Below are 25,222 nucleotides of genomic sequence, written 5' to 3' on the forward strand. Positions count from 1 at the left end.
GGTGGTGGGGGAGGCTATATAGCCTCCCCCACCACCACCACCTCATTGTTACCTCAGAGTCATTCATATATATATGGCAGAACATAAAGGACCAAAATCCTTGCTTCAGGCATTTTGCCACTGCCTTTGTTGGGACCAGGGTATGGCTCAACGCATCATGTGGTTTTTGACAGCCATCTTCCAGATTGTTTCATTCATTTATAAAGAATCCCTTTCCTTGTCTTTAACACTACTGAATGTTTGCGTTCACTCTTAACTGTGTTATATCCAAAGAATATTACATCCTTCTCTCAAAGTTACCTTAATTCCCATTACCATTAATTGGAAATTATAACCATAATTCACAGTCCATAAGTTTTAAGGAAATACTGGTGCCCTGGAAACCTGTGCAGTGTTCAAAGCAGGCAGAACGTCTGGCAGGGAGATAGAAGTAAGTCATGAAAATCTCATGCTTTTAGTTCACACTCCACATTAAAAGAAATAATGTAATCAAAAACATGCTTGCAAAGTGACAGTCTTATCTGCCTACAACCTTCCCCAGATGAAAAGCAGTGATCCAATCACTTCATTATTTTCCACTCATTTTTTTTTCCTGACACTTCCAGAACCTGAAGTCCTTGTTCAGTTTTCAGTCAGTCCCTATTTGGTCCAAACTCCCCTTAATTTAACGAGAGTTTTGACTGAGCGGACCACAAGTCAAAATTGAATAAAGACATCAGATTTGGCCCACGTGCTATGCATGGCTCCAATTGGATCTCTGTGAGCAGATCCTTGTTCTCATGGAGCGCCCCAGTGACTTCAGTGCAGATCCTTTTGCAGGATTAGGGGGCAATGATTCAGCCCCCCAGACCCAATAAGAAACTGTGGAAGTGGTGATCAATTGGTATTTTGATTTATTACTTTAAAGCAAGAAAATAAGACACACTCTCTTTGGTCCTAATGCAACCCACTTAAAAAGTTACGTAAAGGTGTCTTGTTTTTCTTTTTCATAAATCTTTTTTTCCTTATTTTATTTTTTTTAAAAAGACTTTTAAAAGGCATATGTTAGAGCAGACAGAAACAAAACTTATTGGGAAAGCAAAGCAAAAAAAATGGGATTTCAATATAAAAATCCGGTTTAGTGGTGATTTAACAACATTACAAAACACTCGGGTGAAGTGTCCCGCTTGGCAGTATAACTATACAGAGTTTAAAATTACATTACTGTACATTTTCTTCAGGAAGGGGGATACAAAGAGATACATTTTCTCATTTTGTCCTGACTAAAGTGTTTTCTCACAGAGAAATGTGGTTTTTTAAAAAAAAAAAAAAGAAAAAGAAAAAAAGAAAAAGCTAGGACAATTTTACCAGCAGACAGTGACGAGGTAGCAGCTTGTGTGCTATAGTAGATGTTAAACTTCTAACCTGAAAAATGAATGCTTGTCAGGAAATGCAAAGTATCATTGACATTCAGTTATTCATCACCAGACAGACTGAGGACACCTCATGCACTTCTCAGTATGAAGCGCTTGAATCATTTGAAGTCCTGTGGTCCTGTTAAATTGGATCTGGAATACACATACTTGATCTTCTGTGCATAGGATAAAATTCACATTTGTAGCACAAAGCCTGAGTAAATGGGTTTTGCACCAAAAAAACCCAAACCAAAACAGAAAACCAAAACAAAAAACCTCAAACCTATGTGACGGTTGAGAGGATTTTCCTCCCAATCAGCAGGTAGGGCATAGTGCACCCGCTTGGCCACTCATAATTGCTGCTATCATCCTGAGCTGAAGCAGTAGGCAATGACTGCTCCGCCTTCCCTTCTAAGAAAATTTTGGGCTAGTGGATCTGTATTGTGTGTAGATTCCCTGGCTATGGTCCCTCTACATAATTCTGCCCATAGCCTCCTCATCCCATGCAGGCCTGTTTCCTTTTAGAGGAAATGCAATACTATCTATCACTTCAGGACCCTAAAGATAGCTGAATGGGATAGGAAGGAGCAGCAAATCAACCTTAAAGATTAAAAAAACTTGAGGAGTGCCATGTATTCCAACGTGCTCTGACCAAAGAAATTCATCAGGTCATTTAGCTTCACATGGAAATGAGACAAGGGCATCGGACCCTGCAGAAAGTTCACTTTATATGATATATTGAAACATTTTCTGAATTTCTCAAGCCAACTCCTTCCCAGCGCAAAACAAAACAAATTGCAGCCAATTAAGTAAGTACACACAATGCTGTTCAGAGTCACTCCTCTTTATGTGAGAAATTAGAGGCAGTATTTTAAAACTCCTTCCCATGTGAGAGTCTATGATCCTTTAAAAGCTGTTGTGCTCTGGTGGGTCTGTCTCTATTCAGGCATATTTTTTAAAAAGACATTTTATGCACACAACTCCTGATAGACCACCCTTTACAATGGTTCTGGTTTATCATGTATTAGTATTTAGGGAAACTCTTTTAAAATGGACCTGACTACAGACTCTTAATCATAATGGCATAATTGCTGCTGCTTTATTATTAATCAACTTGCAATTTTAATTTCCTTGCAAACTGCTCAAAATGAGAATCTGAGTTTTGCTCAGATATTGCAAGAAGATTCCCCCTTTAGCTACTCTCCTAGTTTTAAACTGGAGGAGCTCTGATCACTTTATAATGGAGACCACTCTTGAACGCCCAGGAAAAATGCAATATATACATATAGTCTACGTTATAATTAGGTTCTGCTCTAGTGCTGCAATAATTTATATAGCAATACATCTGTAATCACACTTTAAATATAATAAAAAACCATTTCTTGTTATACAGACCTTCTCTATAACACAAAAAATCACAAAATCCCATTCCAACACAGCAACTAATACCCTCGTGTGACAAAGACAAGTGAGCAACTTGGATACCAGTGAAATATTGTTCAGTTATACCTACAGTCTGTTTCATATCAGTTGGATCCTGGGGCTAGATTCATATATCTTCTAGCGAACTGGTTATGGACAGACAAAGCTACATGGGCTTTGTGATACTTCACTGGCCACTTAGGTTTGTTTGATTGTTTTATAGTAGATCACTGAGTGGTGACACACAGCTGTTTCATAGTCATCATATGAAACTGTACGATTTACACTGAAATCTAGCACACTCTAGGGGAGGTGATCTGTAAGAGATCTTGAAGTGTAATTTATCATTGTCTTTATGCCTGTGTACAGGCACATATGCTCACTGTTGCCCTCTAGTGACTTGCCCACAGAAAGGATACGGGACTTTAGACTACTACTGGCTGAGATGGTTCACCTTTATCTCAACTATAGAGAGGCCTGACTAAATTGCCTGAGATGCAGAAGGAGAAGGGTATCAGGATTCCACAATAAAGGTGAAAGTGATGCATAACTCCCATGGATTCATTTAGATCTCTACAATATAAAGTGGAATCTTTGCTGCTGCACAATTCATGTGCTCCAGTAAAAAAAAAAAAATCAAAAAAAAATCAGATCATTTAAACCACACATTTACTTATTTTAAGTGCATTGAAATGGTTTGGTACAATGAAGCTGAGCTGACATGCTAATGTGCTCATTGCCCTTCTTTTCTTCTGGTGTCTGAATAACTTAGGGCTGCCTATTAGGAAATCACGACACATTTATCAGAATTATTTAAAAATATTGTTAGTTCATAAACCTAGAGTCTGTACTACATAAATTAGGATAGTTCATAAATTACAGACAGTCTTGCATCAGAAGCTGGTTCCCATATTCTCTCTGCTATGTTTTCCATTAAAAAATAAATAAAAAAAAAGAACTCAACCTTAGATTTCTTAAACACTCTTAAAGGATATAGCTGTGTGACTCTCATTGGCTTTCACGGTGGTCATGTTACAAAATCCTCCAGGAACCATTTAAAAAATGTAGAGAGGTTAATCTGTATTAAATAGTTTCCATGCTACATAATGCTGGTAACATATAGTGCTACTTTTTTTATTTTAATAACCATTTTTAAAGCTAAAAATGTCACTGAAACATTTTGGGAATAGCATTGGAAAGACTGTAGGAGAAGATGTAGTACTGTATTGCTTTGAGTAGTAGACTTAGTAAATGATCCAAAACTTCTGTTGGAAAGTCGTTTGACAAACATACAATCCCCTTGTGAGTTTGTTAATGGGGGGAAAAAAGATTGTTAAAATGACTGTGTGTGTCTATGTGAGTATGTGTGTATCTGGCGCATTTTGAACATCGTATTGGGACAAACTTTTGCTCTCAGGTACACAAGTATAGATCGGAGGAAAACTGTACTTGAGAGCAGAATTTTTTTCAATGTTTTAGTTACAAGGAAATAATACAAGTTGTTACATATTCTCTGTAAGGCTGTGGCTGGGCTCCAATCATTGTGAGTGAGATGTGCCCAAAGAGGATGACAATACATTGATCACATTTGCGCTCCAGTTCCAGACCCTGTACTGTTAGAGACACGTTATTATATGTGTACTGGTTTTCAATGACAGCCTGCATTGCATTGATCTAACGTGAGAGATTTTACACGGCCAGTCTTCACTCCCCCTCTCCCCAACAAACCTGCCATGACATTTTAAGGGTTTTGGACATGATCCTGGACTCAAATGCAATATTTCAACTGGAATTTACGTTGAGGTATTCCAAACATAGCAGAGGAGGAGTGAAATTTGACCATTCCCTGATGCTATAGGTTGCATTGATGTCTCAAGTATAAACGTTACATATTTACTGTGCTTCAGTTTTTATGTCATCAAGTAATTTTCCAATGATTAACTATTAATTATGGCTCTTAGCATGCAAATCGCTTGATTCAAATCTGGCTTCAGATCCAGCTATTTGGCTAAAATATTCCTTCCACCAACGCAGTGGAGCGATGACTCCATATTACTACTACTCTTTGAATGAATACTTTAACCATTTTTTTCCTACTCCTTTCAAAGAAGACAGCAAAAATGTTTAAAAAAAGGTATTAAAAGAACTGCAGGAGTTTTAAAAACTACATACAACTTAAAGAGAATCTCTGTAACTTTTTGTGCTACGTTTTTATGTACAATAGATATATTGTATATTTATTATTAAATCAAATATTGATTTGGACTATTCCACTGTGACAATTAGACAACCAGGCTTGGACTTCAAAAAAGCCTGTGGCATTCCCAGCCCCTGATTTCAGAAGAGTAAACTAAGCAATTGCATTCAAACACCTCAGACTATTCTTTTTCTTCTTTGATCAATTATCTCTGTATTTTCTTTATACCTCGCATAAAAGAAGATCACCCTAATACAGCAGCTGTAGTCGTGTAAGAGACAACAGATTCCCGCACAATGGTACAGCAATTGGCAATATTCTGCCACAAGTTTAACAGACTATACTGTTGTATTTTCCCCCTTTTCTTTGCAATTTTTATACATGAAAAACGTTTTTTGACTGAGCTATTTAAAAAAAAACAAAATCTCATTTCCTTAGGTTGCATTTTTTTGCATTTTTGTCTTAGCCAAGTTTAATTTAGTGCAGTTGCATTCTGATCACCAGCTCTCTCACAAATAACCCAATTAACACCTTTTGCATTTCCTTGCTCTTTATGGAAAGTCTGTCCAAATGAAATTGAGACAAAGGGAACTGACACTTCATTTTTCAGTCATAGCAACATCTTTAAAATTTTTGTTAAAAATGTAATTTGACAAATCTAGAGCTAACCAATGGAATAGAAAAAAGAAAGGCTTGCATTCAACATACAGAAAACAGACTTGTGAGTATTTTATAAACATTTACAAATAACTCTTCTGTGTGCTGAGTTCTTCCTGCTGGTCTCCAACAGTAGTGGTCAGTAATGTGTGCTGCCATCCAGTCCTTGTGCTAAATACACTGTGGGTTATAAAATTTCACCAACCTGTTCCATTTTAAAAACTACTTCATCAAGCAGAATCTCCACACTTCTCTCTGACTCATCTTCCCCCGTCTGTACCAGTACAGTAAATGAAGTCAATATTTAAGATCCAATAATTTGGAACAGCTATTCAACTTTCAAGAGTTTGAAAGAAAAAAACCAACCTCTTCTCAGGGGATTTAATAATGTATTGCTTTTTTTTCCCCCTTGTGGTCCGAGAGTCACAAAGCAGTACAACAAGCAAGCGTCTCATCTTGTAAAAGATCCAAAATTCCATTAGAAATGTTTATAAAAATATGCATTGTAGAAAGGAATTCTTACAGTTAATCCCAAAATGGCTTTTTATAATGCTACCATTTGAAAACAAAAAGGAATGCATCTGCAATTTCTTATCTGCAGGAAGTTCCTGCTCTAGTCCAACATGCATGCATGTGTACGGTATGTGCCTACATTATGTATGTGGATGGACAAGGAAAAGCCCAAAATATATAGTAAAATGAGCTTGGTGAATTCAGCCCACCAGCTTGAAAGGAAAAGCGTGTCTGTCAGTGAATTGTGATTGCTCTCCTGTCAGTTCATAGCTTGATCCTGCAGCAGCCAGGTTGTTCATCTGGATTTTAGTTTGTATTACTGCAAGAAGAGAGAGTTTTTCTGTGGTCATGCTGAGGCTTCAATGTATTCATTTTTTGGTGCTGCTACCCTTAAGTATTCAGAATTTTCTGCTGCAGGAACTTTAAAGATGCCATTAGGCTTAGTTTCCTTAGGAAAGTAGTCCTGTTGGTAGTCAGGATTGTCCAGATTCATTTGGTGATTGGCTGTTTGGTCCCAATAGGGGGAACTCTCAAAAACCGTTTTGACAAAAGGAGACTGGTTTGTGTTGAGATACTCTGGGTTGTCAACTGCTGTGCTGTGGGAATTCTGATAGCTTGAAGCTGTAGAGGGCTTTGGGTTTACTGGGAGGGAGACGTTGTTGTAGATTTGATTCTGTACTACAAATGCCGATGGTTTTTTGGGGATTGACTGATTGACATATTCTGAGATTTAAAAAGAAAGAAAAAAGCAATTAAGATATGTAACTAATGCAGTCCTTTAAATGATCTGACGTGTATTTTTAATCATGTGGAAACAATCTTTTCACACATCAGCCCACAAGTCTTTTGGATCTTCCTCAGGATTCCAAGACTAAGCCAAAGGCAGGAAGTTCCATTGAACAAAGGTTCAAGGAATCAGATTTTCAAAGCAGCCAAGGGAATTTAGCCACACATTTTCCATGGCTTTTAGTGAAGGATGTTTGCCTAAATCCCCATGGAGTGTTCTGAAATCTTAGCCAGGGAGTTTAGCTGAGAGCAACCATATATCTGGAGAAATACTTAAAGATAATGGAAATGCGTAAAATAAATAAATAAATAAATAAAAAGACCAACAGTAACTGAGACTCCATATCCCACTAATACAATGCTCAATGCTGTTTTTTTCCCTTACTCAACTGCGGTACTATTTGAGGACAAAGCATTGCAGGTGTATCGTTTTATTAAAACATCCTTGTAACACTCTTACTGATCTTTTAAGTCAACCAGTTCTGATTCCAGCAAACTACTACACAAGTACATGTGAGACTGTGGTTAGCAACACCGTGTAATTCATTGTGCCATCCATTCTGCTTGAGTATATTTCTGTTTGGAAAGCAGTAAAACAGTAATAACAAGAAGCAGAGTTTCTACAATAAAAACAATGAACAGGACTAAAGAGTTCTTAGAAGAGACTTTCTGAAATGTCTGATTAGTAGAAAAAGGAAAAAAAAAACCTTGATAAGGCACCCACAACAAAAAGTAGAAATCTGATTGGCAGTGATGTTGGATGATATGTGGTCAAGAAGCTGTCAGAGAAGATCAAGGAAAAAATGAAAAGAAAAATTCTGCACAATTTCCCCACCCCCATTTATTGACTAGTAACGAAGAATTGTGGGGATCTTTAGGGATGTGAAGGACTCCTCCTTTGCTGAGGGAGGGGAAGGAAAATGATTACCCAGAGATCAACAAGAATCCTCAAAGATCTAAAAGAGAAGCAGATGGCATTCCAAGTTGCTGATCAATGAATGAACTTGAGGATCAGGTGATACCTAGCAGATGTACTCACCTGGAGCAGGCAGGAAACCATCATCTATGCTGTCTTCCAAGAAGATGCCAGTTGGATCTGAACTATAGCGCTGGACAAAGCTGTCATCCTTCACGGGGTATCCCTGCTAGGTTAAAGGTACAGGTTAAGAAATCAAGTATGGAAGAGACTATTTCATAGAGGCTAATGTGTACAGATACGTGTATCTGCAGAAATAAAAGAGGTGGGGAGGAAGAGAAAGCCAACATCTGGTGATGAAACTGAGGCACTATCTCTGCTAAATCAAGACTTGATTCTTTAATTCAGTTCACAGCATTAACACAATGACGAGATACTTTTAACAGTAGCTGCTCACACTTACCCCATTTCTATCAATGCAGGTTGTGGCTGAATTGTTGCTGGTAGCACTCTTCAAAAGGGAGAGAGAGAAAAGATATTTTAAAAAGAGAAAAATATTGTCTGACCTGGGAAATGACTAATTCTAAACAGTTAGGTCTGTGAACGTAGATGAAATATCATACCAATGAACTTAAGAGGGGAGTCCGGGATGTGGAGGGGCTGTTGAAAAATCCCTGGTGTGGAATGAGGTACTCATCTGCATCAACAATGTCCTCCATGTCCTCCTCTTCCATCAAGGTCCGATAAAACTTGGAGTCTGTAGGGCTTGGCAAGTGCATTCTTTCATCTCCCTGTGAACCAAACCACAGTAAGAGCAGCTTGCTGGACACCATCCTGCCTGCGCTACAGCAAAGCAGCTTTGTCTCTGGAGAAAAACAAATGTTCTGGAGATGGGCCTATGCTGCAAAATTTAGACCTGGATGTAAATTCAGGGGGAATCTAGACCTGATGTTTCTGGTTAGGCCTATGTCTAGAGTATCTGTTTTTTAAAGTGTTCAGAATCCAACTTCCTTTCTCGAATGATGATAATCCTGAACCAGGACACGTGTGGAAAAATTTACTGGTCCTGAAAGCGTTTGTATGGGCCCAAGTATATCAGACTTTAAAACGGGGGCATGATGTAAATTCAATAAAATACATTTTTCAATCTTGTTATGATGTTATTGAATATTACCTTTGTGAAATCTCTTAATAATTCCATAAAACAGACTAACAGCTTTCCTGTGCTTCCTTTTTCCACCATAAACTAAGAGGCTATTTGAGATTTCTGCTGCTACTGCTGCTGTTCTCCTAAGTAGCCCTTCTTTCCACATTAAATGTTAGCAAATGTTCTGAAGAGCACAATCCATATTTATTTTTTGTTCTGTTTTTCATTTTTAAGCAAATGGTAATATGCTAAAGTATTTATTGCAACAACTTGGAAATGGACTAGAACAGTGTTACAGTTTTCTTTAACGGAAAAAAGTAGCATGAGACTATATTGTTGATGTTCATGTGGTCCGGTTTCTTTTGAGATTTGGTCATGGAATTGTTGAACTCCTTAGCTTGCTCAACTGTGAGCATACCATGTGTATTATTTCATATTTGCTGTTATTTCCCCAGGGCATCTTTCTAAGTGACCGTTTGACATCTTGGTTGCCTGGTAAAACAAACTGATCAATACCTGTATAACAAGATAGCGCTGAGGGTCTCGAGCCATTTTGGAGAATTCTGATATCAGCTCACGAAACTTGGGGCGACTGTCTGCATCTATCATCCAGCCTGAAGGGACAGAATGGAAAACAAAGCACAAATCAAATGATCTTAGATATTAAACCTGAAGAGAGTTTTAAAATAAGATGCAAAGGATAGGAACTGTATTGTGCTTGGAACATATGAAGCTGTTACATCAAACCATAACAAACAGAAATCCATTCACATCAGCTTTTTGTTAGACTCTATTCTTTGTTCCTTTTTGGCATTTAAGAACAGTACCCCCCGCTCTTCTTGCAAGACCACAAAATAAAAGACATGGCAGAAAGATTCCTGCTTAGCATCAACATGCAGGGAGTACCCTCTTTTAACTCCTGCTTGCATAGTCCTCCTAAAAGTCAGGATCCCTGCTCCACACAAGTTCACTACATAATAGCCCACAGGATGGAGCAGGGAGTGCTGAACCAGGAGACAGGGAGGGGATCCAATGCTATGCAGGCCCTGACATACCCTCATTCCACGTGGCAGATCTGTGAAGTCTATGTCAGCTTCAGAGCCACTTCACAATGGTGTGGGGAGGATTCCTCTCCCTCATTGCCCTATATATCTGACCAGTACCTGGCCTGGTGATGGTATCTGGATTTGCCTCTAGTGCACCAATTTTGTTATCATTTACACAGGTGCATCTCTCATGGAAATCACTGGGTAACTGAGACCGGAACAGGGCCTCATGAGTAAGTGTTGATTTTTAATCATCTCCTATGCACAGCATCCTTCAGATAGGCTAACAGAACTGGGCAGACTTTCTGGGACAAAAAGTTGATTTGTTGAAAAATGGAGTTTCAGCTGATCTAACGCTATCAGTTTTGGCCAGGAACCAGCTTCAGAGGACGGGATGAGTGGAAAGAAAGAAAGAAAGAAAGATGGAAGGAAGGAAAGAAAGAAAGAAAATGAATATGCAAGTCACCTTTAACCTGGTAGTTAGGGCACTGGATTGGGAGGTGAGACACCTAGGTTTGAATCCCCACTCTGGAGTAGTGACAAACTCAGATCTTACTCTCCCACTACCTAACCACTAGGTTATCGACTATTGTAGGGTGGTTTGCACTCAGTCTCTACTATTGAAGCTATTCCACTTTGTCTAAATCCTTAAATATTCATTGGAGCACGGAGTGGAATGCATGCCTCTCTGTGGTTTACTGAATTCTTGTTTCTGCAATAATGGCTTCCACTTTGCTCAGATACTCCAGCCTATTCAGGAAATTTATCTCACCATTGCGGTAAATGAGAAATCTGAAATATGATTGCTGTCGTAAAGTAATGTCAATTCATTTTTAAAAACACGCTGGTTAATTGAGCTGCGGGTTGAATATTGTCACGTACCTTTAAAACCAATAAACTTTGCTTTATAAAAACTTTGAAAGAAAACTCAATTTACAGTTGACTCCAGTGCTGAGATGAGTTTCCTGTGCCCTAACTTCTGTATGGAGGGGCAGCATTGTTCTTCATTACTAATTATTCTAAATGAAGTCAAAGGCTCTATAGTGATTTACACTAGGGCAGAAACTGGCCCATTACATTGAAAACAGGTTTTAATATATAATATTAAGTTAATTTTATACATATTTTAATGTTTAATATTTTATTGGCTTAGATCTTTATTTATAATTTGATGTAGTGATTATTTTACACATTTTATTAGTTTTGTCTTTCTAAATTGACATGATTTTTTTTTATATTTCAGTTAAGGTTTCCTTTAAGTGTTTCTACAGTCTTCATTACTAAGTACAATATTGGGCCTGATCGCATTATCGTTGGTAAAACTCTCACTGGCTTCAATGGGCCCTTTGGTAGAAACTCATGTCTTTTGAGATTAGAAGAGTGTGTCTTTATTTGGTTGATCTTTTACCAGTAAAATTGTGTTTCAGATCTCATCGAATCATAGGACAGGAAGTGACCTCAAGAGGTCATCTAGTCCAGTCCTTTGCACTCAAGGCAGGACTAAGTATTATCTAGACCATCCCTGACAGGTGTTTGTCTAATCTGCTTTTAAAAATCTCTAATGATAGAGATTCTACAACTTCCCTAGGCAATTTATTCCAGTGCTTAACCACTCTCTCAGTTAGGAAGTTTTTCCTAATGTCTAACCTAAACCTCCCTTGCTGCAACTTAAGCCCATTGCTTCTTGTCCTATCCTCAAGAATTAAGAACAAAAATTTTTCTTCCTCCTCCTTGTAACAACCTTATAAAACTGTTATGTCCCCTCTCAGTCTTCTCTTGTCCAGACTAAACAAACCAATTTTTTAAAATCTTCCCTCATAGGTCATGCTTTCTAGATCTTTTATTAATTTTGTTGCTCTTCTCTGGACTTTCTCCAATTTGTCCATATCTTTCCTGAAATGTGGCACCCAGAACTGAACACAATACTCCAGCTGAGGCCCAGTCAGCATGGAGCAGAGCAGAATTACTTCTCAGGTCTTACTTACAAAACTCCTGCTAATACATCCCAGCATAATGTTTGCTTTTTTTTGCAACAGTGTTATGCTGTTGACTCATATTTAGCATATGGTCCACTATGCCCCTCAGATCCCTTTCCACAGTACTCCTCCTTAGGCAGTCATTTCCCATTTTGTATGTGTGCAACTGACTGTTCTTTCCTAAGTAAAGTACTTTGCATTTGTCCTTATTGAATTTCATGCTATTTACTTGAGACCATTTCTCCAGTTTGTCCAGATCACTGGGAACTTTAATCCTATCCTCCACCACACTTTCAACCCCTTCCAGCTTGGTATCATCCACAAACTCTCTAGGCCATTATCTAAATCACTGATAAACATATCTATCTATCTTCTTACTAATCGTTATTTGCAGTGTTGTTGTAGCCATGCTGGTCCCAGGTTTTGAAAGAGACAAGCTGGATGAGGTAATATCTTTTATTGGACAAACTTCTGTTGGTGGAAGGCACAAGTTATGTTTACACGGAGCTCTTCTTCTAAATCATTGATGAAGATATTGAACAGAACCGGACCCAGAACTGATCCCTGAGGGACCCCACTCGTTATGCCCTTCCGGCATGACTGTGAACCACTGATAATTACTCTCTGGGAACAGTTTTCTAACCAGTTTTGCATCCACCTTATAGTAACTCCATCTAGATTGTACTTCGCTAGTTTGTTTATGAGAAGGTCATGTGAGACAGTAACAACAGCTTTACTAAAGTCAAGATATACCATGTTTACCGCTTCCCTCCATCCACAAGGCTTGTTATCTTGTCAAAGAAAGTTACCAGGTTGGTTTGACATGATTTGTTCTTGACAAATCCAAGCTGACTGTTACTTATTACCTTATTATCTTCTAGATGTTTGCAAACTAATTGCTTAATTATTTGCTCCATTATCTTTCCAGGTACAGAAGTTAAGCTGACTGGTCTGTAATTCCCCCGGTTGCCCTTATTTCCCTTCTTATAGATGGGCACTATATTTGCCCTGTTCCAGTCATCTGCAATCTCTCCATCTTTCATGACTTTTCTAAGGGTATGGCTACATTTGGAATTTCGGAGCGCTGCCGCGAAGTGTGAGTGTAGTCGGAGCAGCAGCGCTGGGAGAGAGCTCTCCCAGCGCTGCATGTAAACCACATCCCTTACGGGTGTAGCTGCCACCCTGATTACACTGACGCTTTACAGCGCTGTATCTTGCAGCGCTCAGGGGGGTGTTTTTTCACACCCCTGAGCGCGAAAGTTGCAGCGCTGTAAAGTGTGAGTGTAGCCATGGCCTAATGGCTCATATAGCTCCTCAGTCAGCTCCTTAAGTATTCTAGGATGCATTTCATCAGGCCCTGGTGACTTGAAGATATCTAACCTAAGTAATTTTAAACTTGTTCTTTTCCTATTTTAGCCTCTGATCCTACCTCATTTTCACTGACATTCGCTATGTTAGATGTCCAATCACTGCCAAACTTCTTGATGGAAACCGAAACAAAGAAGATTTTAAGCACCTCTGCCATTCCCACATTTTCTGTTATTATCCCTCCTACCCCCCAATTGAGTAGAATCTCTATCAGTATTCAACCACAGACCTGTCTTAACTTGCTGTTTAATATTTCTAGAACTACACTAAATCAGGAAATATTGTGAATTCCAGTGAAGTATCATTGTCAGTGCTTTTTCTGCATAGCATGTGTATAAATTCATTACCATGCACTAAGGGAGGTTGTGAAATCAGCTAGCTATTTGTGAAATCAGCTAGTTTGTCCATTAGATCTGTCAAGATCTCATTTTAGCAGGCTAACCTTTTTTGGAAGAGTGATTTATTGTTGTTATTAGTAGTAAGAAGTATGTATTCAGAGACTCCTAAAACCATAACATTAGTCGAAGTAAATTCTTTGAGCCAAAGAAAAGTTTAACGTCATTGAGGACTTTGTACATTTTATCTAAGAAAGTGTTTAAACACCACCAAGTGGGCTGCTTGTGAATGTCTTCTAATGTACTTACAGTAATAAGGACATGGAACCAATGCCACAGAAACTTGATTTGCCAAATCTGCTAGCTCCTGTGCATTTATTGTAATGACGTATCTGAGTATAAGTAATAAAAAATTGGGGGTCAGACCAGTTATGAAGCTCAAGATCCTGGCTCAAAGTCTTCATGTGCAGCCATTAATATTGTGATTGTCTGCGGTTCTCAGACATTTTTTCGTATTGTGTTTGTTATTGAATGAAATGAACACACAGGAAGAGAAGTCAGGACTGATGAGTCAGTGTACAAAATTGGAAACCTGGGGCTATATTCTAACCTCACCAACACTGGAGTAATTCTGGAGTAATTCCACTGTTAGTCTGGATTTACACTCGTGTAATCTAAATTTAATCTAAATTTTTATACCATGTTCACCACCACAATGATGAGAAATGAGAATCTGGAGTGTGAGCTTTAGTTAAAGAAAAATCTGCTGTCTTGTCTGAAGCATGAGATGTCTGAACATACCACAGTGATGTTACTCTTCTATAACACATAGGTATGTTTTCCTGTGAATCTCAGGAATACAGCATAGCATGCAAACGTTCCATAACTAGAACCATTTTCCTTCTTACTAATATGAACTACATGGACATGTACAAGAACTGAACTCACATTTGACCATGATCATGTAGACATCAATAGTACAGATAGGAGGCTGAGGCAAACGCTCGCCCTTCTCCAAGACAGATGAAATTTCACTGGCTGGGATGCCATCATACGGTTTTGATCCAAATGTCATTAACTCCCAAACAGTGACACCTGAAGAGTAGAAGAAAGGGACAATGTTAAAGTCTCATCAGGTCAGCAAGGATTCATGATTTTCCCAAAGCACAGCAGACCTGGTCTGTTTGGCCTAGGAACAGCATATATAAGAGAGAGAGTGGAGGCATTAACCTTTGTTTTAGAGCTGCTAAGGCTCACTAAAGGGGCCATCATTGTTTATTCACTTGCCAACTGTTCATGGAGGAAGAAAATGTTCCTTCTTACAGATGTAGCCATTTTAATGAAGTCTGAGTTACAATTTGATATAATCAGGTCTTTCTTTCTTTTATGATTTTACAGAAGGTAAAATCTCAATGTTCAACTCTACTTCATGACTTCACCTCCTTACAACAGAAAGGTATTAGGTTGCTAATTACTGATTCCAACCCACAAAGTGTTTTTTTTTTAAATAAAAGGTTTGGTATTGTTTTAAATAATCTCTTTGGAGGTAAAATAGTATCTCCTCTCTTTGAAGGCTTTCTAAATTAACTGCAGGAAGATATTTTCTTTCAGCACGTCACCTATTCCATGCTGTAGCCATTACATCATGCTGTCCATTTGCATGGGCCCTAAAATAGGAATTTGGACATGAAGAAAATGTATTTAAGTGGTTTAATAGGAACATAGGAATTTCCATACTTGATCAGACCCAAGGTCTTTTTAGTCTATCTATCTCCAAGCACTTCACAGAAAGGTGAAAGAAACAGTGCTACAGCCGTTATGAAATTACCTGCTCCCAGGGAAAATTTCTTCCTAACTCCCCTAAATTAGAGGTTGGCATACTCCAGGAAGCGTGTATACAATGAATTCTCAGGTCTGCTCTCAGTAAAAAAAACAATTAGTGTATATTCCTACATAAAAGAGATTGGTATCCTAACAACCTGACTTTATGGAGCTTTAAATGACCATACAACACAATTTCTTTTTGAATCAAATATTGATTCAAACACCTATAGGCCAATGTAATGGGCATTCAAGCCCAAAATTCAGCCTACCTTAAACATGCTGTTTTCTGGGAAACTAATATTTTACCTATTCAATTGCAATAGTCTCTGTATGTTTTAGTTCAAAGGCTATGAGTCTACAACCTTTCAAATGTATTCCCTATGGAATACTGTGAACTGTACTTAGTCACTATGTCACTTGTTTGCTCATGGACTCAGGAAGGTAATTACTTCTAGCCATCGTCAGTTGGTGTAACTCAGCATAGTTCCACTGAAGACAACAGATGTGCTGATTTACATCAGCAGACCATCTGGCCCAAATTACACAATCTGTCAGTCTGCCACAATGGTTTTAGCTTTTAGGTTAGCTATGCTGACCTCCCGTTATCATGCTACTTTTTGGGAAGGTTGGTTACTTTTAACATTGTGCAGTTTGGAAAGTATACCTGCACAACTTCTCCAAAGAACATGCACCTCCCTGTCCCCCCCAAATGTGTATATATGCATAAAAACAATATGACTGTGTCTCTTTCAAGGACAAAATCTCATTACTTATTCAAATCAATGGGAGTTTTGCTTCATTAAGAAGCTCAAGATTTGGCCCATCATTAAGATTTATTCTTCCCAACATTTTGGTATTAAGATCTTGTTATAAATATCATAAAAGGATGACTGAATTTCTGGAGAAAAATTGGCTGTGTAGTGTAGTGTCCCTAACAAATCTTACAATTGTTCTCACCCATCTAAAATCATTATCACATTTTTAGACTCACCATAACTCCAGACATCACTTTGATGGGTGTAGATTCTGTGTAAAATGGACTCCAAAGCCATCCATTTGATAGGAACCTAGGAAGATCCAGTTAAGCCATAAGACACCTACCTCAAATCTAGGAACAATATTGTTTATACAGAGTTGTTTATACCAATAATTTGACCATAGGCAGAAAATCTGAGATGTACAGCAAGCAACTTGAGTTTTGCAGGGATCAATTATCATTGTTTTGATTTGTCACTCTGAGTCTGGGAGCTTGGATAATATTTTGCTTTTTAGTACAAATATCTCTGATTACTCACTTTTACAAAATTCTTAACAGTTGAACTTTTATAAGATTTTTTTTGTTTAAACATCTCATATCAGATCAGGGCACAAATCCAATCCCAGGCTGTACAGTGAAGATTGATTGGAGATCAGATGGTTTCCATTTATTCTCTCTGCAATATTCACCAGCAGCTTCTCTTGAATTTCTCATTAGAGCATACTCTCTCAAACAGGGGTGTTGAATGAGATCTGACAGGCCCTTCTTCATATATAAATATATAGTATTCCCTTTCTGTTCATAAACTACACATTATTCGGTGTTGTCTACATGACAGAATTCAGCCTTGCCCTTTTTTTTTTAAGTTCATCTTGGCTTTTCCCAGACATTATGGGTGGAGATTTTCAAAAGGGCTCATCATTGGCCTACCTCTGTTTTCACTGAAGGGGCTAATCTGCTTGCATTAAAGTCAATGGACTCCCAATGGCTACAATGGGAACAGAATTAAGCCAATGCTTAATTGAAAATTCCACCCTGTTTGTCTCATTTTTAAAATGAAGATTCATACACAAGTGCAAATATCTACATCCAATGAAACACATAAAGATGGTTCTCTGTTACTTCTTACTTTGCCTCCTTCTGCATGGTACTCTTTTTCCTCAGCACCAAGCAGTTTTGCCAGTCCAAAGTCAGTGATCTTCACATGTTGAGGAGTCTTCACAAGGACATTCCTGGCAGCCAGATCACGGTGCACCAAGCGACGTTCTTCCAAGTAGCTCATTCCCTACAATATACGTATGACATGCAATTGGCATACCTCTCTCTCTCTATCACCCACACTCATTCTGTACAGGAGAGGGGAGGATAAAGAGTCAGATCTCCAGCTTGGGTAAATGGGCACAGCTTGACTGGGATCAAGCCCAAGAAGTCTACATACAGGATGTTACTTTTAACAATGGGCCAAATGCTGCTCTGTGCACCGAGTGACTTCAGTGTGAGTCAGAGTAGAATTTGGCCACCATGTTCATATACAATGTTGATATACCTACAGGTTAACTTCACATATACTATAAATACATCATTAGACTCTTCTTCCAGTTTAATCAAAAATAAGTAATAATACCAAGCAATTGATTCTCTGCCTCATCGTGGCAGACCCTCTTTTGTAACTGGTAATACTCAGGCATATTGTTCCAGAGATGATGAAAAACAACCAAACAAAAAACCCTGTACTTTTATGTCTGAGTTCAATGACACAGATCTTTTCCAGGTTCCCCTTGAAACAGTTTCAGTAACCCCAGTGAATAGAAAACACTTGACATACTATGTATGCTCTTTTTATACAATTTCCTCTTAGGGAAGAATAGGACATCTTTCTCCATACTGATTGTAAAGCTCTTTCAGGCAGATAAAAGGGTTAATGGTGTTGGTTTACTTTTGTTATGCCATGAACCTAACATTTATTTCTGACCCTGGAGCTTCCCCCCATCACCCCTTTGCGTGTGAACTGCGTTAAGAGAGAGAACCATTCAGGTTGTTAAGCTTCTTTCAAGATCCTTTTTAGGAACTACAATCATTCCCTGTTGTTTTTTGAACAGTTAATACAGAAAGCACTTTCAGTCTACACACACAGCACGAAAAGGATCCTATTAACGCGATGACAAAGCACCTGGGGAGTCATTCTCTCTCCAGCTCCCACTCCCATTCTTGCCCCACCATTAAATTGGACCACCTCCAAATCTTACGGTGAAGTTTCTAAGCAAAACCTCATCAATGTACTAAGGGTGGTTAATGTTGCCAAAATAAACCACCCCAGCAAACTGGCATAATGCCACTATGTAAGTTAACGTAATTGAATAAATGTAACTTTAATGAGCTGAGCTTTTAAAACAAAAAACCTTGAGCTATCAATAAAAAAACAGCCTACATTGGAAAAATCATTTGATCTAGTTTGGAAGAAGAGAATTTTCCTGCTAAATCAGTTTTGGTAAAGAGGTTCAAAGCAGCTGAGAGGCAAGGAATCAGTCTTAGATTAATTTACTTAAGACCTTGATCCTTCAAATACTTATGCACATGCTTAGTGTTACACAGAAGACAATGGGCTGTTCATATATACAGTTAAACACATTCTTAACTGTGTGCAGGATCACGATTTATATATTATAAACCAGAGGACTATAATACATTCTTAAGGCCACTCAACAACTTTTCTTCATATAGAATCATAAAAATGTGGGGTGGGAAGGGACCTTGAGAAGTCATCTAGTCCAGCCCCCTACACTAAGGTAGGGCCACGTAAACCTAGACCATCCTTGACAGGTGTTTGTCTAACCTGTTCTTAAAAACATCCAATGATGGGGATTCCACAGCCTCTCTTGGAAGCCTATTCCAGCGCAGTGCTTAACTATCCTTATAGTTAGAAGGTTTTTCTTAATATCTAACCTACATCTCCCTTGCTGCAGATTAAGCCCATTACTTCTTGCCCTGCATTCAGAGCACATGAAGAACAATTGATCATCGACCTCTTTATAACAGTCCTTAATATATCCAAAGACTATCATCAGGTCCCCACATCAGTCTTCCTCCTCAAGACTAAACATGCCCAGATTTTTTTTTAACCTTTTCTCATAGGTCAGGTTTTCTAAACCTTTTATCATTTATGTTGTTCTCTCCTGGACTCTTTCCAATTTGTCCACCTCCTTCCTAAAGTGTAGCACCCAGAATTGCGCGCAGTACTTCAGCTGAGGCCTCACCACAGCCAAGTAGAGCTGGACAATTATCTTCCATATCACACTCCTATTAGCACATCCCAGAATGATATTCGCCTTTTTCACAGCTGCATCACATTGCTGACTGATATTCACTTTGTGACCCACTATAACCCCCAGATCCTTTTTCAGCATACCACTACCTAGCCAGTCATTCCCCATTTTGTATTGATTGAGTTTGAAGGTGGTCTTCAAAACCCTTTTATCTGAAAGCTAGTCATTCTGTACACCAATGAAATATATGAGCCATAACGTATTTTAAAAAATGATTTCAAAGGCACAGGAAGAGAAACAAAAATAAACTGTGAAAGGGTCTAATAAGGGAGATTGTTCCTGCTTGTTAGTTAAGAGAGATGAACAGATTTGCTAGGATTTACAGAAAAAACAACAGTGTGGGTTTTTAAAGAAGCAGATCATGTCCAAAAACTTGACAAGATTTATGGATGTAGTAACAAAGAAAATGTTGATAGGAGAAATTATAAACATTATTTATGTGGATTTTAAGAAGAGCATTTTGTAAAGAACCACACAAAAGACTATGACAGACAGTCAGTAGCTGTGAAGATGGGAGTTGCTCTGAGTTGGAGGGTGAACTGGCATGAAAATCAAACAGACGCTAACAATTGTGAATGGTAACAGTTCAGATGCGCAGAAGAGTGTAACTAATGAGATGTCACAATTTTAGGACCAATTTTGTCCCCATAGAAATTAATAATGGGGAAGATGGGAAATGTAGTGAGGAGATAAAATCTCCAAAAAAAATGGCAAAATCAGGAAGGTGCTGTAATCAATATAAATTAGACAGACTAGAAACAGGGGTGGTTTGCATGATACTCTGAATAAAGTTTATTGACTGTATTGTGTTCAGTACACTACAAAAGTCTTAGAGGGAAAAGGAGCTGTGTAGTTTGTGGATACATCTCTGAAGTCTTCAGTATGTTTATCAAAAGCAAACCATAGCAGGCAAACTTGGAATGTGTACGAAGTCTCAGGGGATTAAGAAGAAGTGTGCAAAGTGTTCTGGTTAATTTAAAAATAGGTAGTACAGAAAAGAATATAATGCAACCAGAGGGTTACAGGGACCTGAGCATTTTAGAGATTGTTAGTATCATTAAGAAAGATAACAGAAACTACATCTATTGCTTCCTCCCTTTAGCTCCCCCCTCCCAACCTCTTCCTAATGATTATGGTGATCAGACAGCAACTGTAAAAAAACCGGGACAGGGGTGGGAGGGTAATAGGCACCTATATAAGAAAAAGTCCCCAAAAACGGGACTGTCCCTATAAAAACGGGACATCTGGTCACTCTACTAATGACCCATGTTGCGATGCTATTTTAAAATGAGATAACTGTTCTTTTATCCTCCTGCACCTTAAAATGGCTAAAGGGATTTTGCTCCAGCTTTCCAAAAAAGTCACTTTGGAACTAGCCTAAACATAGAAATAGTCAGTCCACAAGGGGGATGATTCACTTAGTGACTGAAAATGGGATGTTATAAGAGGAACTATTCTACCACCTTAATAATGGGTACACATAGTAACTGCTGTAATACAGGGATTTAGAAAAAGAAGATGGAAAGGTTATGTGCTTCCCAAGCTCCTTATCTTTCTTCTCCCCTCTTCTTCATTCTAGACATTCAACCACTATTTTCCTTCCAGGACAAATCCTTCTATAAAGAAAGGAAAATGCTGACTTAGCTGTGGGTAATTTTGTTGGAATCTACCTCAGGAGAAGGCCTGTTTTGCCCCTCATTTTCTTCTTTTGCATGAGCTATAGTAGCTTAGTTTTATTTACTTAGTTATTTAATCAGGTCTGTAAATCTGCATTACATGGGACAGAATAATTTATGAAGATAACTCTATTTAAAGAACATCCCAGAACTGACTGTAAGTTCATGACTTTGCATATGCCATCAATAAATGATGACAATGAGCCAATATATCTTGTTGGCTAATGATTTTCCTTGTAAACAACATTACTTTAATTTCTAGTGATCCACTATGTGCTCTGTGCAGTGCCAGTTCAAGCTTATACAATGCTGAAATGTTGACTTACTCTACTATGCACCTATTTTATATATTGAGTTGCTCTATTGTGCACTGATTTTATATTAACTGTAACTCCAGCTATTTTCTCCACATTCTTTGGGTTAATAATATACAAATGCATGATAAATGGGTACGTGGATATACAGTCGGTGCTGTAAATGACACACTATGAAATGTTAACACAGCAGATGCAAGCTTCTACTGGTTAGAGAGATTACTGATGCTGCTGGTTCTCTCTTTTGTAAGCACAGGGAATCTCCAAGTTACTGTTTTTCCTTCTGCTTATTTGGACAGTCTTTCCTGTCTTTATGCACAGACATCTATCTTGTCCTTCCCAGGCTAATTACGTTTTTCAAGGTGTACTCCAAAGCTAGAGAGGCAGTATATTGATGTTGTACAGTCTAAATGAAAATGCCAGAGCAAGGGTTTCAATCAAATTACAGAAATATGAATGTAAACAAAGTTTGAACAGGTTGTTCAAATGCGATACCTTGCAAATGGCTATGATCACTGAACATTAAAAAATGTTAAAAAACCTCATGCTTGTGAGAGGTGTAGCATGGACTGCATAGGAAAAAGACCTTCTCTGTTTATACAAAAAAAAGAGAGAGCCTAGGTAGGAGCAGTGCAATATCCACTACACTGCCCTGTCATGGTGACACAGCCCTAATATGGAGGATTACTTCTAAGGGCTAGAGAATATCATTTAGTCTCCATGCTGCCTTTCCTCCTTTGTCTCTGTGCTGAATCTGACGTGTTAGTTTGTGCCAAATGTGATAGTGATTTTGTTATATGGATACATGTCCACTCGAACTGGGCTAAGTATACCAACTTATTGCACACAAGCTACAGAAGAACCACCTCGTGGCACTGTCTTTCAGTCATAAACAACCAGCATCAGAATGAGCTGGTGTTTTAGTAGCAAGAGGCTCTGCATTTGATCACCATTCCTCTGCAGTCAGCAAAAGCAGGGCATTAATCTCCAACACAGAAGAGATTTCACCATCACATTTGCCCTGCAACACAGCATGACAGAAACAGCGTTTTGGAATGAACCATTTATGGATTATTGGAGGAGTAGCATGGTACCGCACAGGACTGACAGTGAAGAACTGCCACGTTCTAATCCCTCCTGCTGCCACTGATTTACTGCATCACATTTGGGCAAAGCATTCAATTGCAATCTGTGCAAGTTTCATCACTTGCCCAGTGGTGACAACCCTGCACTGTCCAGGAATATTCTGAGGATCAGCTAATATTTACACAATGGTTTGAAAATCTAAAGCACTACACAAAAAGTATTGTTATCTTTAATATCAAGTACAACAAGCCTTTCTATTCTCACATGAAATACAAAGACCGAGAGGATAGCTAGATTACATACTTTCGGATCTCTTGGTTCTGTTTATGATCAGAGTTTTGGATGGATTGTGCTGCCATTCATTTACCTTTGCAATCTGCACACACCAGTTGAGAAGGTACTGGGAGCCAATGTTGTCCTTGTGCTCTCGGATGTAGTCAAGGAGGCAGCCATAAGGCATAAGCTGTGTGATAAGCTGGACGGTAGAAGTAAGGCAGATTCCCAGCAAGCGGCACACGTGGGGATTGTCAACGCTAGCCATCACATAAGCTTCCTGATCAGAAAAAGAGAAGACATCCTGAAACAGTCCCTCATGTATGAGAGAAATATTAGGATGCAAGACCTGATTACTGAACCTTTTTGTAAAACGTTGGGTCTCTAATGCATATTTCCCACTGCACTGAAAGGTCCTGATTCTGAATGTTGAGACATCATTTAAAATGGCACCAGGGCCACCCATTTTCCTGATTCTTGTATACCAAGCAATGTGTCCAGTGCAAGCTTCCAGAGACAAAAACCTAACAGGACTTAATAATTTCAAATTTTATGGGAGCTGCTAGATGCCCAGCATTTTTGAAAATCAGGAAGCATATTTAGCAGCCTAAATGAGGCTTTTGGAGCCTAATTTTAAGCAACCATTTTTGAAAGTCTTGGACCTGTTGGTAAAGCTTTTTTATGTGTTATGGCAACGTGAGCAATATAATAAAGGTGTTTATAATGCATTTTTATACAGTTGGGAGCCAGGATGAAATCAGCCTTCCATCAGAACAGCTTTGTAATTAGATAGAACTTTAGGGCCTGATTTTCAAAAATGTGTGAGCGACTGCTCACCTACTATGTGCATTCATTAACATGATCATGCCAAAAATAAATATCTATCAAGGTTTTGTGCATGCAATGTCCAGTTATGGCATTCAATTATTAACTTCCAGTGTAGGTTTTTCCCCCTTCTCACTCCTGACTTTAGAGCATCTTTGGGTCTATTTTTTAAACAGGGACTTCCATTTTTTGCAAGCTAGTTTTCACACTCCCTGTAAACTACAAGCACAAAGTTATTCACTCAAAAATGGAGGTACTATGGAAAAATCAGTTTTAATGTTTAGCCATCATATTTTTACTTGTTTTTGTTTCTAATCTACAGGATATTGCTTTTGGTTATTCTTTTAATACAGAACTAAGTGGGAAATTTTCCACGCAGTGAACTTTTAGGTCAGCATTTAAATCAGCATCTGGAATGACATCAGACACCAACTAATCATCCCTTGACAGTTAGCAGCCCAAAACAAGCATGCAAGCAAACAATATCAAGACACTTCTGTGGTGGAGGTAGAAAATGTTCTGCTCTTTACAAAGGCTTAAGAAATGCAATATGATAGCAGTTTAATAATCATCTAACAGCCTTTTAACAGATGGCACCTAGTTGTGAGGCTGGCAGGGGGCTATTGTTAAAAGCACATTTAAGCAATGACATTAAAAAAATCTGAAATCCATGAGCAATATTTTCCTCTGCCACTGCACTGTTATTTCACATTACCAGCCTAAGGATGATGTGTGTTACTGACACATGATATTTATTACATGATACTGAGGTAATGATGTTGAGAGATCTGCTTTGAGGGATAACTCTGTTTTTTGTTTGACACATAACCCACCCTCAAGATGCCCTTTACAAAGAGTTCCTGGACAGAAGGATAACAGGAGATTACTAAAGAACTGGATAAAGAATGATCAACTTACTACAAAATATTAAAACTAACCTATAGAATTCTAGTTGAAGGATATAATTGCCGATTAAATTCTACATAGTTTAAAAATTTGAAGCAAAGCATGTCATTCTCTACTAAATTATACAGGTTTTCAGATTAATTTATATAGAACCTCTTGGTTCAATGCCTCACGCATTCTATAAGATGATTCCATATGAACACAGGCCTAATTATGTTCATCCCAATGGGCTTAAAAACCATGTAAGCACAGCAATAAAGAAAGTCTGTTTCTTGTACTGTTTCCTGTTTAGTCTCAGATCCATATTGAATTCATTTTAGCTCAATGAAAACTGCAAGCTCAGAGCTGTTCTCACTGCCCATCTGCTTCACAGCCTACAAGGAGCAGACTTCAAGACTGGGAAATTGGGAACTGAATGTGTGGAGTGGGTGTATGGGCCACACAGAGTATGGAGCTCTTCCCGGATTTGACACTGCCTATT

The 25,222-nt window shown here is 38.4% G+C and overlaps 1 protein-coding gene across 4 annotated transcripts in view; it reads right to left on the reverse strand.

Annotated features, from left to right (window-relative positions):
* Positions 1 to 5,474: 5,474 nt before the first annotated feature.
* Positions 5,475 to 25,222, reverse strand: part of EGFR (epidermal growth factor receptor) — a 217,374-nt gene continuing 197,626 nt past the window's right edge. For 3 of the 4 annotated variants that reach the window (XM_050937671.1, XM_050937670.1, XM_050937668.1), the window contains 9 exons: positions 23,105 to 23,290; positions 17,468 to 17,623; positions 16,573 to 16,648; positions 14,706 to 14,852; positions 9,549 to 9,646; positions 8,509 to 8,676; positions 8,349 to 8,396; positions 8,009 to 8,114; positions 5,475 to 6,906 (listed from right to left, as the gene is read on the reverse strand). In XM_050937671.1, the coding sequence (XP_050793628.1) occupies positions 6,530 to 6,906; positions 8,009 to 8,114; positions 8,349 to 8,396; positions 8,509 to 8,676; positions 9,549 to 9,646; positions 14,706 to 14,852; positions 16,573 to 16,648; positions 17,468 to 17,623; positions 23,105 to 23,290 (1,362 nt within the window). In that variant the 3' untranslated portion in view covers positions 5,475 to 6,529. The remainder of the gene's footprint in view (positions 6,907 to 8,008; positions 8,115 to 8,348; positions 8,397 to 8,508; positions 8,677 to 9,548; positions 9,647 to 14,705; positions 14,853 to 16,572; positions 16,649 to 17,467; positions 17,624 to 23,104; positions 23,291 to 25,222) is intronic. The other variant, XM_050937669.1, reaches the window with a different exon arrangement.

This window comes from Gopherus flavomarginatus, chromosome 2 (assembly GCF_025201925.1).
Source record: "Gopherus flavomarginatus isolate rGopFla2 chromosome 2, rGopFla2.mat.asm, whole genome shotgun sequence".
NCBI classification, from domain to species: domain Eukaryota; kingdom Metazoa; phylum Chordata; order Testudines; family Testudinidae; genus Gopherus; species Gopherus flavomarginatus.